General features: G+C 46.9%; 1 protein-coding gene across 1 annotated transcript; it reads right to left on the reverse strand.

Annotated features, from left to right (window-relative positions):
• Nucleotides 1-11136: 11136 nt before the first annotated feature.
• Nucleotides 11137-12945, reverse strand: Fam240a (family with sequence similarity 240 member A). Its single transcript, XM_050139103.1, has 2 exons — nt 12803-12945; nt 11137-11420 (listed from the first exon to the last, which is right to left on the reverse strand). Exons 1-2 carry the CDS (start codon nt 12943-12945, stop codon nt 11330-11332), a joined length of 234 nt encoding a protein of 77 aa, XP_049995060.1. The 3' UTR covers nt 11137-11329.
• Nucleotides 12946-13758: the final 813 nt, after the last annotated feature.

Genomic DNA, 13758 nt, shown 5'->3' on the forward strand with positions numbered 1-13758 from the left:
ATATATTAGAAAGGTCCGCCATCAGCTGAAACTATGAAGGTGGACTCTAAGGCCTCATAGTGTCTCCTTCCCAGTATCTCTCTTCTCATTCCAGGGGCCGCTGTAGAGCACTGCACCAACACATGCCAGACTGCCAGGGAGCCTTGCCTTAGTGGTCTGTGTGGAGATGTGCAAGGTTCCCGGGGTGTCACAAAGAGTCAGAGCCCATTCTCCACTCCTAGTTTGCAAAGAGAGTTTACATATCACTCCCTATTCTACTTGAGAATCGAGCATCCCTTCATCCCTGACAGGCCCAGAAAGTGCTCCCAGAAGTCCTGAGTGCTCTGTGCTTCCTTCCGCCCTCCCCAACTCTGTTCTGACCTCATCCACCCAGTTTTGAGTACATCTGCTTCTCTCTATTCCAGAAGGCATCCTTATCCAGGCTATGGTCGCTCTCAAATGGACCCTAGACTTAGCCCCTCCTGTGCCTCTGCTGTCCACACAGCAGCAGGAGGGAGCTTCGGGAAGCCCTCCAACAGCTTTCCAGAGCACCGGGAATCAAATCCACGTGGCTGCCCTGCATCTCTGCCCACTCCTCACGACTTCTGCCTTGTTTCCTTCTGGCTACATTTACCATCTGTTTTAGTAGCTCCGCAGTCCCTGGTGCCCTTCCTCCACCCTGACCCCTGCTCTTCAGAACAGTCTCAGTCATGTCCTGCAGGTTTCCTGATTCCATAGCACTTCCTGCAAGAGCCCGCTCCCCCAGGGTCCACTGCATCTGCCCCTGCCTGCATCCTGTCATGTGTGTTTGCCTTTACTAGTGGATCTCCATTTCCTGCCCTTTGCTGGAGGGGCCAGGGGAGGCTCTTCGCTCTCTCAGTCAGTGCCTCATCCCAGGGATTTGCAAATCCATCCCATGAAACCCTGATGACAGTGAAACTGCAGCTCCCAGCCTCTTCTGTGTTCCTCCATCTACCTCCTTCCTCTTTCATGCAGATCAATAACAACAAAAATGCTCAAAGCAGCCAGGGCTGCACAATGTGGTGCTTGTCTGGGGCTACAGGGAGGGATCTGTGTGCTCCAAGAGGAGGCTCAGACAGTCGAGAGGATACTGGAGACCAGGGGTTGGAAGCACTGTCTCTGATTCTTCAAGAACCTTCCTCCCACCTTAGAGTGGTGTACAGTCAATGAGAGAGGGCAGAAAAAGGGGAACGACGAGGATTCCAAACCATCTCCCCGTAGAATTTCACCGGGAATCAGATCTGGTTTCCGTGGAACTGAGACCAGGTGAGGGGCGGGCAGGGCAGGGGAGGCTGGAAATGAGTTTCAGATTCTTTACTCTGGTGCCCGTTTGAGAGGGAAACAAGCGGAGTCTGGAATGCCATCTCACATCCATGGCTGAATTTGCTGAGAGAGATATCCCTCAACCCACGACTGGATGGGGGGAAGCCGGACAGAAGTGGGCCAGGGGTGTGTAGCTTTTCCTAGAGGGGAGAGAAGTCACAGTCTGGGCAAAGGGGAACCCAGCAACAAGGCTGTGTGAGGCCGGCTGCCTTCCTCAGCCCCCAGTTTCAGAACAACCCTCTGGTTTGGTTGGGTGGTGGTGTAGGATATTTGTACACCGTGTGAAGCTGTTTGGCTGTGATTGGTGTAATAAAGAGCGGAACGGCCAGTATCTAGGCAGGAGAGAATAGGTGGGATTTCCGGGCGGAAAGCCAAAGTCAAAGAGGAGATGCCATGGGACACAGGACAAGTGGACTTGCGGGACAGCAGGAAGATAACTAAGCCATGAGATAGGAAATAGACTAATAGAAACAGGTTAACTAAGTTATAAGAACTAGTTTTTAAAAGCTTAAGCTAAGGACAAGCCTCTATGTTATTTATGAACTGGCCGCCCAAAGAACAGTCCGACTACCTATGATGTACAAGGTGGAGGCTCAAATATCCACACAGGGCCTGAGAAAGTGGGCTCTCAGGTAGGCTCAGCAACAGAGGTGTGGCTTGGAAGAGGCCCTGCTGTACAGCCAGGTACTTGAGCATCCAGCACTGGGTACAAACACCCGCTTCAAAGAGGACACAACAAACCCCCAGAGCTGGGCAGGTAAATAGGGCTCCAGGGCTGGTATCTGTCAACAGGAGGTTTGGCTCTCATAGAACCAAGGGCTGTTCAATGGACAATATCAAGGCTGAAACACACACACATACACGCAACACAAGACACATACACAGATTGTCTTTCTATCTGCATAGATATATGTCACTGGAGGTAAGTACCAATGGATTTAAAGATTGTCAAATCATGATATTACTGAATTGACAGTAACTACTGTGTTCTTGTCAAATGCCCTGGTGGGAATGAAGTATACAGGTTCAGGAAGGCTCCAAATATGTTCTCCCTGGTCTGATTAAAAATAAAGGTGGGGGGGGGCTGGAGAGATGGCTCAGAGGTTAAGAGTATTGCCTGCTCTTCCAAAGGTCTTGAGTTTAATTCCCAGCAACCACATGGTGGCTCACAACCATCTGTAATGGGGTCTGGTGCCCTCTTCTGGCCTGCAGGCATACACACAGACAGAATATTGTATACATAATAAATAAATATTTAAAAAAAATAAAGGTGGGGAGACAGATACGGTGGTACACACCTTTAGTCCTAGTACTTGGGAGGTCAGCCTGGTCTACAATAGTGAGTTCCAGGCCAACCAAGATTACAAAGTGAGACCCTGTTTCAAAAAAACATTAATTAATTAAACAAATTAAGAGAAACATAAGAGCCAGGTATGATAGCATTAACCCTAGCATTCAGGAGACTGAGGCAGAGAACTCCTGATTTTCAGACTGGGCTGGGCTATACATTAAGACTCTGTCTCAAACAACCAGAATAAAAGAAAAAAAAAAAAAGTAACCACAGGATAGTAAATATTGAATAGTACAATAGTTGGATAATCACAGCAAATGTATACATCAACTTTACTTGGGAAAATGCATGAATTATAATAATTAATGAGACCAAATGAAATGATATTTACCAGCAGAATGGAATTTGTCCCTAGTTCTGGAAGACATTCAGAGTGGTCTAATTCCCTGACCAAGTTCTGGACGGTAGGGTTCTGCAGAATTTCTCAGGTTGATCTCTGACCAGGAGAACTGGTCAAGGTAGAGGTTGAGTCACAGGACTTTCTAGAGCTGACCTTGAAAACTGGTGGTGTCTATTCTGGTCCCTGGTTGTTGTCTTTACTGTTTGAAGTGTGTACAGTTGACTCAATTAAATGACGCACACATCAACCTTAATAAATTTGGTACTGACATCTGTCAGTCATAGGTCAGAGTGACCTCAGGGAAATCCACCAGAGGACAAGACAGTACATAAACAAGGGGTGGTGATGGGAGGGAGACAGCTGTGTGGTCCTCTCCCCCGCCCCCCTCCCTGTTGGCCTCCAGTTCTGTATTAAAAGACCCAGATAAAGGGGCTGGAGAGATGGCTCAGAGGTTAAGAGCATTGCCTGCTCTACCAAAGGTCCTGAGTTCAATTCCCAGCAACCACATGGTGGCTCACAGCCATCTGTAATGGGGTCTGGTGCCCTCTTCTGGCCTGCAGGCATAGACACAGGCAGAATATTGTATAAATAATAAATAAATAAATATTTTTTGAAAAAAAAAAAAAAAGACCCGGATAAATTCAGACCCCTCTAGCAGAAAGAGTAGAGCCAAAAAAAATCTAGCAGGGAGAGAAGAATCAAAAATCTAGGTTAGCTGGTTCAGTGACTCTGTTCCAGGAACTAGCTGACCATAAAGTTAAATTATAATCTTGAGAATAATCTTGAGAAACAGGGAGTTACTCCCTTGTGATTATCACTGGTATTTTCAGACTTTTCCAATGATCACCGGTATTTTTGGAATTTTCCAATGACGCCCTCCCCATCCCCTTTAGGTTATTGGGTTATGGTTTCTTCCCTTAAATACCCCTTCTCCCAGCTACTCTGGGTCGAACTCTACCCCTGCGTGGGAAATGAGTTTCGGCTCCAGTGCACTGGTTCCTGTCCTGTCAATAAACCTCGTGTGATTGCAGGAAAAACGGTCTCCCGTGAGTTCCTGGGGGGGGGGGGATCATGTTATCCCTAGACTTGAGTGAGAGTCTCCCCTATCCGGAGGTCTTTCAGTATCTTTTATGAGAAGAGGCTCTGCTTGCTTTTGTTCAGGTGATCATTTTAAGGGTGTTTGTATGACCAGAAACTTCAAAACATATAGACTGTCTTAGGAAGCCCATCTCTTCCATCTCAGCTCCCTCTGGACACTGCTTCCCCACGCCAGCCCATCTCACTAGAACACTTCCCATTCTTACCCAGCAACCCACACTCCGGTTCTGCGCTTCCTGTTCTTACCCAGCAACCTGCCTTACCCTTCCTGCTAGGGATCACGTTGCTGCTGAGACTCTGGGTTACTCCCATGACACACCTCCCATTTAGCATCTCAGCTACTCCAGCCTCTTACTAATTAAACTTTTTCCATGCATTCTGCTGAACCCCTTGCTGTGAACAATGGGTTCTCTTCTTCCCCACTTTTCCTCGTTCTTCCTTTCCTATTTTTGGATCACACTGACCCATGAGAGAACTAGCAATGTTCAAAAATTAATTCTTCTAAACCGCACCCTTTCCAGAATACTAGGCTCCCCCTGTGCCTTGCCTTTGCTCCTTTGTTCTTTGCCTTCTTTATATTTCTCTCTCTTCTTTCCTCAACTCCCCTGTGGCCTTGGGAGCTGTCTTCAAGAAAGCTGTCTTCAGCTTGTCCTCTGGGTTCAAGGAGAGCCAGAATGGAGCCAGTTGCCAAGGACACAATTCTGCCAGGACATGGGCCACCCATCAACACACAGGTACCCACCGTGGAGCAGAAATCATATTTATTAGGAAAAACTACAAGCAAAAAGTGGCCAGGCACATGTGGCACCAGGCTACGGTGGACACTGCTATAGTGGACACACTGTGGGAAGGTTCTAGAAGCCCCCTACACTATGACCTTCTCCTTTCCATAGGCCAAAAGGAAATGTTTGTGCAATTATGAAAGCTTCCTGTCAGGAAGTGGCCTTATAAAAGCAACTTCTAAAGCTTAGCCATGAACTGTGCCCCGCTTCGTGTTGACTAACACAGAGTGTTGTGCTGGCTCGCTGCTGCGAGAGGAGAGATGCCCTCAGTGGTGTCATTCAGACCCTCAGCCTGATCTGAATGGGGGTATTATGGAGGAGGCTCTTGTAAAACATAGTGCTGTACTGTACGCAAACCTTCCATTCATTTGCCCAACAGATCGGGCTTGTGTCTCATCACGTGACTCTTGTTCCCCTCACGAGGGGCTGTTCCAGATGCCCACATTCATGTGGCGGGTCCTGGGTCTTCTCAACTTGTCTTCTCTTTCCACAAGATAACTAGGTAGCTGCAGCCTTGCTGTCATGCCCTTCTGCATTGTATTGCTCAAGGTCTCCCAAAGCTGGCCACCACGTCTGTTAGTGTTCAGGCATCTGTACTGGTATGACCCTGGGGTTCTGACAGACAGGCACGTTAACCCAGTTGCTTTTGCACACAGTAAACAAAAGGAAGTAACTACTGCTTATCTTCAGGGTATCAAGGTTTCTGGCAGCAACAGCTAGAGTTGTTCAGATCTCTGTGAGGCCACACATCAACGGTGCAGGATGGACTAAGCTGAACATGGAGGCTAATTCATCCACCAGGGCTCTAGTTACAGCTTGATTAACTATTATGTATTAGGTATGGAAGGAGAGGGAGGGAGGGAGGGAGGGAGAGGGAGAAGGAGAGGGAGGAGAAGGAGAGAGAGATGGAAAAGTTATATATCTATATATAATCTAGAGCCCACAAGTGAGAGAAAACATATTTCTCTTTTTGAACCTGGCTTTTTTTTCCCACTAATATAATGGTCTCCAGTTTCATCAAATTTTCTAGCAAACAGTGTGACGTTTTAAAAATGTATTGTCTTATTCCATGTGTATGAGTGTTTCACATGTGTGTTCATGCATCATGTGCATGCCTGGTGCCCACAGATGTCAGAAGAGCGTCTTGGGTCCTCTGGTACTGGAGTTGCAGATGGCTGTGAGCCACCATGTGGGTGCTGAGAACTGAACTAGAGTCCTCTGCAAGAACAGTGAGTACTCTTACCTGCTGCACCATCTTTGCAGCTTCCCGACCCTTTTGTCACTAACAACATAATACTGCTCTTTGCGGCTAATTGTTCTTTGCTAATTCCACTGTGTATGTATAATATGTGTCCTCTATCTGTGGATGGACACCGAGACTGACTCCTTGGCTTGGATATGGTGAATAATCCTTCAAAAAATGCACGTGCAGGCATCTCTGTGGTGTGTTGACTTAGAGTCTTTCCAGTCTGTACCCAGGGGTAATATAGTTGGGTACTTTGAATGGTGAGCCTGTGTATTAGGCTTTCTTATGAAATTTTCATAATGACTGGACCAATTTGCATTCCCATGAGTAGTGCATAAGAGTTTTCTTATGTTAAGCAGTATTTATACTAAAGATGATAAATTTTGTAAAAACTAAAAACAGAACTTCACGTAGCCCAGGCTGACCTCAAGCTTTCTATGTGGTCAGCATGTCTTTAAGCTACGGACTCTCCTGTCCCCACCTCCTGTGTGCTGGGATTACAGGTATGGACCACTAAGCTTGGCTGAAGATGATAAATTTAAAGCATGCTAAAATTTTGGACACATTTGAATCAAGGCATAGTGGTTTAGATTCTAGACATTCTAATCCTAAGAAAGTAAAGCTGACATTTAAAAATTACTTATTATAATTTGTGTGTGTGATTCATTATGTGTGTGTGTGACGTGTGTATTTTGAGTGTGGGCAGGTGTGTGTCATGGCACATGTGTGGCGGTCAGAGGATGAATGTCAGGAGTCAGCTCTCTTCTTCCACTGTGGGTTCCAGGATTGAAGTCAGGTCATGAGGATTCCACAGCTCGTACCTTCACCCACAGAGAGTGGATAGATGCGTGGGAGGGAGAAGACTGGGGTGGCTAGACTTTAGCCTGAGTAACTGGGTGAATGAAGCATTCGATAAGGTTTATTGAGATAATAGAATTGAAGGTCAGGAAAAGCTGTGACTTGACTGGGTGTGGAAAAGACTTCTGGAAAAACCTTTTGGAGAAAGAGGTGAACAAACAATAAAATCGCCCACAATTTGAATTTTCGTGAAGGAGTAAGCTGGCGATCCTTCTCTACTTCCCAAAATTGTCAGTTTTGGAAGCTTGTTAATCTATTCCATTGTTTTCAACACTGTTGATGCCACAGATATGCTGACCTTTTAATATAATCTGGTGTAAATGAGAAAAGAGAAAACAGGAGGGAGGAAGATAGGAAATCAGCTGGGGAGCCAGGATTCCTTGTCTTGGAAAAGCAGTTGAACTTGCTGTCATCACCCTGACTTCTTTGTGCTGTTACTAGAATGTAGTTTTACTTTTGTGTGCTGTGCCCTGTGTGTGCCATGACATGTGTGTCATGACATGTGTGCTGTGACGTGTGTGTCATGACATGTGTGTCATGACATGTGTGCTGTGACGTGTGTGTCGTGTGTGTGCTGTAATGTATGCTATGACTTGTGTGCTATGATGTTTGTGCCATGCTGTGTGTGTTGTGACATTGTGTTGTGACATGCGTGCTGTGTGAATGTGTGCCATGACATGTGTGCTGTGACGTGTGCGCCGTGACATGTGTGCCATGATGTGTGCGTGGTGACGTGTGTGTTATGGTTTAAATAAAACACTGTGGTTCCCCAAGGGGCACAGAGGCAGAAGTGCTGCAGATCCCTGAGTGGTGGCAGTGGGCAGCGGGCCACGCGACCATGGTGGGCCACGCGACCATGGTGGGCCACGAGAACATGGTGAGCCATGAGACCATGGTGAACCACAAAGGCAGCCGGTCTCAGGTAGGGAGCCACGTGGAGGGTGAGAGACAGAGACCTATCAGGCACACCATGCAGAGAAAGTTAGTATTTATTTAGTGGGTTATGGAGGGAAAATGGAAAGGGAAGAAGGGGGAAGAGCAGAGAGAGGCATAAAGAGAGAGAGAGAGAGAAATGGAGAGAGAGAGGTGTGGGGAAGGGATGGAAAAGAAGGAACTGGCAGGCTGGAAGCAGAAGGAAGATCCATTTGCCTCTGCTGGGGAGGAAGCAGTGAGTGGCTGGGGCTTGTCTCTTAAAGAGACAGGACAGACTATTACAGTGTGTGTTGTGACCTGTGGACTGTGATGTATGTGAGGTGACGTGTGTGCAGTGATGTGTGTGCGGTGGCATGTGCACTGTGAGAAAACTCCTGACAAGAGCAGCTTCTGGGAGGGAATGTTTATGTCTGCTCACAGTTTAGAGGGAAAGTCCATCACGGATGGTGGCAGGAACAGCATAGTTTGTAGTGGTGGGAGCTTGTGGCATGGTGTGTTCACATCCTGGTAGGGGAGAGAGCTCAAAGCTCAGGCTAGAACCAGGCATGACCTTCAACGCCTTTCCCAAGTGGCCCACTTTGGCTAGCTGTGCCACTATCCTGAAGGTTCCAAACCCTCTCCCAAGAGGGCTCACAGTAAGGACCAGGGGTTTTGACCGTGAGCCCGTGGAGGACATTTCGCTTTCTGGCTGTAATGATTCAGCCACACGACATACCTGACACTTCCGGGTTCTAGGGCCACACACCTGCAGACAAACCCTTAAGGCAGAAGTGCCTAATGGCCCTGGGGGATCTTAAAGGACCCTGCGTGACCCTTGTGTAGCACGCTTGCATCACCTATTCTGATGCAACTGTGTGGGCCCTTGTATGCATGCGTGAGCTCCATCATCTATGTATGATGTAACCATGTCATCCCTCTGTGCGCATGCGCTAGGCAGCCTTTAAAAGCTGGACGCGCCATCTTCAAGCTCTTTCTCTCTGCACACTGACCTCACCAGGCCTATACACCCCCTCCCCCCCAATAATCTCCTAAGCGGGTTTGTTGCATGTTCTGTGTTTCCTTCTCACGCCAGGTAATTTTGTGAGACTCAGGAGTCTCTCTTGCCCCTCTCCTGGGGTCAGGATCTGGAACCAGGTATTTTTTCCACAACAACCATGTGTTCCATCTTTCTGGGTGTGACCTCTTTGCACACCACTGGCTTCAGTTGGTGAGTTTCCCCATTCTGGTCAGCTTAACCATTTCTCCAAACCCAAGAAATTAACTGTTGAGCTCCCGGAAGTCTTCTGGTGTTCCTAGAAACAGGGGACAGCCCCCAACCACGGCCTTCATGGATACAGTTGAGCCCTTTGCTGACAATTAAACACAGCGATTTCAGTACTCACTGAATTCCCTCCCGGTACTGTCTTATGTTTCTGTTGTATTATTTTCACCTGCATCTTCATTCTTTTTTTTTAAATATTTATTTATTATGTATACAATATTCTGTCTGTGTGTGTCTGCAGACCAGAAGAGGGCAGCAGACCTCGTTACAGATGGTTGTGAGCCACCATGTGGTTGCCGGGAATTGAACTCATGACCTTTGGAAGAGCAGGCAATGCTCTTAACCACTGAGCCATCTCTCCAGCCCCGCATCTTCATTCTCTTTACTGATTTTTCTTTTTTTTTTAATTTTTATTTTCGAGACAGGGTTTCTCTGTAGCTTTTTTGGTTCCTGTCCTGGAACTAGCTCTTGTAGACCAGGCTGGCCTCGAACTTACAGAGATCCGCCTGCCTCTGCCTCCCAAGTGCTGGGATTAAAGGCATGCGCCACCACCTCCTGGCTTTACTGATTTTTCTAATCCCCATGCCCCTACCCTAGTAAGTGGTGTACTTGTAGAAGCTGGTTTCCCACAAATTAACTAGCACCATGATTTGAAAGGAGGATTTATTTTTGAAGTTAAAATTAATATTGAATCTGGGGCTGAAGAGACGGTTAAGAGGTAAAGAGCATTGCCTACTCTTCCAAAGGTCCTGAGTTCAATTCCCAGCAACCACAGGGTGGCTCACAACCATCTGTAATGGGGTCTGGTGCCCTCTTCTGGCCTGCAGGCATACACACGGACAGAATATTGTATAATAAGTCAATAAATATTAAAAAAATTAATATTGAACCTTGTCTCTTTCACTAATCAATTCCATACCTGTATCACTTTTCTGAGCCTCTGCTTCCTGTCCATCAATAGGTATAATAGTTGGGGCTGGAGCCATGGCTCAGTGGTTAAAGTACATACTGCTCTTGCCACGGGCCTGAGCTCAGTTCCCAGCATCTGGATAGGGATATCACACCCACTTGTACATCCAGCTCCCAAGGACATGACAGCCATCACAGGCACCAGCATTTCACTCCTCCCCACAGATACACATGACACACTTACACAGAGATACACATGACACACCCACACACAGATACACATGACACACACAGATACATATGACACGCACACAGAGATACACATAATTTAAAATGAAGATAAATACTTTTCGAGTGTAATGATAACAATAATATGTCTGTGATCTGAGGGATTATTTTTATGTTTTCCAGCTGAATTGCCCTTGTGTCTAAAAAGCCTTACAGATGTCATGGACAACAATCACAAACCTCTCTACTCTCTTCTTCTGTGAAAAAGAAAGTTCCTGGACCCCATTATCATTGCATTCTCAACAGCAGCAACCCTGGTGCTCTAGGCCTGAGAGATGGAGAGACAGTGTAATTTCAAAGCCCAGAATCTGTGTGCTAAACCCTCTTGGTGTAGCCTGACATCAGTTTTGTTGAGCTAACAGACTGGTTACTAACTGTGCAAACTCAGGGAGATTCAACTAAATACGTGCAATGACGTGCATGATCATGGCAAAAGACTGAACTTTATTAAAATAATCTCCAAATTTTATTGATAAACATGGCTTTTAGAAGGCCGCTTAAGTTCACATAGAGACCAGATCTTTGCAAACCTTATTTTATGACTACGGGTGCTGCTTTTGTTTCTGTAGATAGGAACATTGCTCTTCTCTTCAAAGGAAAATTAGAGAAAAGACTGCATGTGATTATGCTTCCTGGGTGAAATGTGCAGCAGAAATACCATGCAGATCCAGATCCCTTCTGGAGTGCACATACTTTAAAATATCTAGAGGGAAATTATAGGAAAACAAAGCACAAGGTCTGAGGCCTTGATGCTAAACGAGCTCACGGTCAGAGACATTTGGAATAATAGCCGGGCCTCCACGCAGAGTGCGGCTTGGCAAAGAGCCACCTTGGGCATTGGGAAGGGATGTGCAGCAGCAGAGGGACTGGGGTTTAACTGACTTCCAGCCCAGTGACCTACTGCTCTGTGTCCTCTAGGGGTCAGGGAAGCAGGAAGCTCTCAGCTGACGGTTGTCTGCCTTTCCACCTCCTCTGGATTGTTCCGCAGTCTCAGCTTCGTTTCCAGCCTCTGCTTCCATTCTTCCCTGAGTCTGGAAATAGAAACGTGCACAGATGGGGTCCGCTCTCTACAGCCGTGGCTCTGGGAAGCATCCTCCCATTTCCTCCCTGAAACCCTTTGTGTGCTCAGATCTTAGGAGGGTGTGCAGAGAACTTGCAAATCAAGTATCTATGCATATTTGCTTACACAGATGAAAATGAACAGACCCGCTTTCTGACTGGGGGTTCTGTGAGTACATATGCATATGCCTCTGTGTGTGTGTGTGCATGCAGAGGCCAGAATCAATGTCAGGTATTTTATTTGCTGTTCTCTACCTTATTTTTTTAATTTTTAAAGATTTATTTATTTTATGTATGTATACATGTGCTCTAGCTGCATGTATACCTGCACACCAGAAGAGGGCATCTGATCTTACTACAGGTGGTTCTGAGCCCCACGTGATTGCTGGGAATTGAACTCAGGACCTCTGGAAGAGCAGCCAGTGCTCTTAACCTCTGAGCCATCTCTCCAGCCCCTCTCTACCTTACTTTTAAATTGAAAATGTTTTATGTGTATGAATGTTTTGTCTGCATACATGTCTGTGCATCATGCACATACCTGGTGCCCTCAGAGAGGAGAAGAAGGAATTGGATCCCCTGGAACTGGAGTTACAGATGGTTGTGAGCCACAACGCAGGTGCTGGGAATTGAACCTGGGTCCTCTGGAGGAGCAGCCGGTGCTCTTAACCATTGAGCCATCTCTCCAGCTCCTATTTTTACATTTTTGATATAGGATCTCTTACTAAACTAGAGCTGGCCAATTCAGCTAGACTGGCTAGCCAGCAGGCCTTACTGATCCTCTTGTCTCTGTCTCCCCAGCACTGGGATAATTGGTGTGCACTGCTGTGCCTGGATTTTTTTTATGTTTGGCCTGGGACTTGAACTCAGGTCCTTATTCTTACATGGCAAATGCTTTTCCAACTGAACCAGTTCCTCAGTCCATTTTGTAGCTGTTTTTTTCTTTCCTCCCTTCCTCCTTCTTCCCTCTTTTTATTTTTAGCAGTTTCATGTTGCCCAGACTTACCTCAGAACCACCTCCAATACCTCCATCTTACATTTTAAACTTATTTTTACTATTTTTAATAATGTGCATGTGTGTGTGTGTGTACATGCGTGTGTGTGCGTGCGTACCTGTGTACTCAAGGAGACCAGAGGTGTCGAATCCCCTGGAGCTGAAATTACAGGTGGTTGCTAACACCCACATGGCAGCTAACAACAGTCTGTAATTCCAGTTCCAGAAGATCCAACACCCTCTTCTGGCCTCCAGGGCCTGGCATGCACGGGATGCCCAGACACACAGGCACAACATCCATACACATAAACCAAAATTATACGTCTTTTTAAAATGCGTTCAAACAGACATGTGGCTGCATACTTTCTCAGCGCGCTCCTTCCCAGGCGGTGCTCCTCAGACTGGCGGTAGAATGTCTGTTTGCCAATCTCCCTCTCCCAGAAGCGTTTGAGCTCGTGGCAGGTGTTCCCGCAGAAGACCTCTCGGCGGACGTACTGGCTGTTCATCCCCTGAAAAAGAAAAACCGGCACTGAAGCCCTCCAGGCACGATACCCTGCAGGGTACGGGGTCCTGGACAGTGCTGATTCCTTGTAGCTAGCCATATAATCAGCCACCTGGCCTTCTGAGAGCATCCCTTCCTCGTGAGGGTGCTGGAAGACTGAAGGAAGAAGGGGGTCCAAGCGTGGAGATCGGAGTGCACCTGGGTAGGAGTGATGTCGGCACTGGCCTGGAGATTTCTGTCGTTCTCCCTTACTGAAAGGCAAGCCCTCAGCAGTAAGCACAGACATGGTAGGCTGTGGTTTCTGGGCACCCACCTGAGGAGTGACAGAAACTGCCTGTGTCATCTCAAGTGAGGACAAGCATCATACTTCTAAAAGGTTCAAGCCCTCTGCTAAAGGGGTTTGTGACAGAGAATGATCCCAGGCTTTGACACATCAAACCGCAAGCTGTTTTCAGGCTGTATGCACACATGTGGGTACCATATATGAAACTGTACATGCTAGATGACCAAAACACTCACTTTTTATTTGTTTGTTTGTTTGAGATAGGGCATCGCTGTGTGGCTCTGGAGGACCTGGAACTTGCTGATCTATAGCTTGTAGATCAGATTGTCCTCTATATCATAAAGAACCACTCAGTTCCACAGCTGTAGTGTGGGATGCCTTTTGTTTTGTTTTGTTTTGCTTTTTGAGACAGGATTTCTCTGTGTAGCCCCGTCTGTCCTGAAATTCATTCTGTAGACCAGGCTGGCCTTGAAGTCACAGAGATCTGCCTGCCTCTGCCTCCTGAGTGCTGGAATTAAAGAAGTATGTCACCAC

The sequence above is a fragment of the Alexandromys fortis genome, unplaced genomic scaffold (genome assembly GCF_014885135.2).
Source record: "Alexandromys fortis isolate MF-2015 unplaced genomic scaffold, M_Fortis_MF-2015_v1.1 scaffold_36, whole genome shotgun sequence".
Classification (NCBI taxonomy): Eukaryota; Metazoa; Chordata; class Mammalia; order Rodentia; family Cricetidae; genus Alexandromys; species Alexandromys fortis.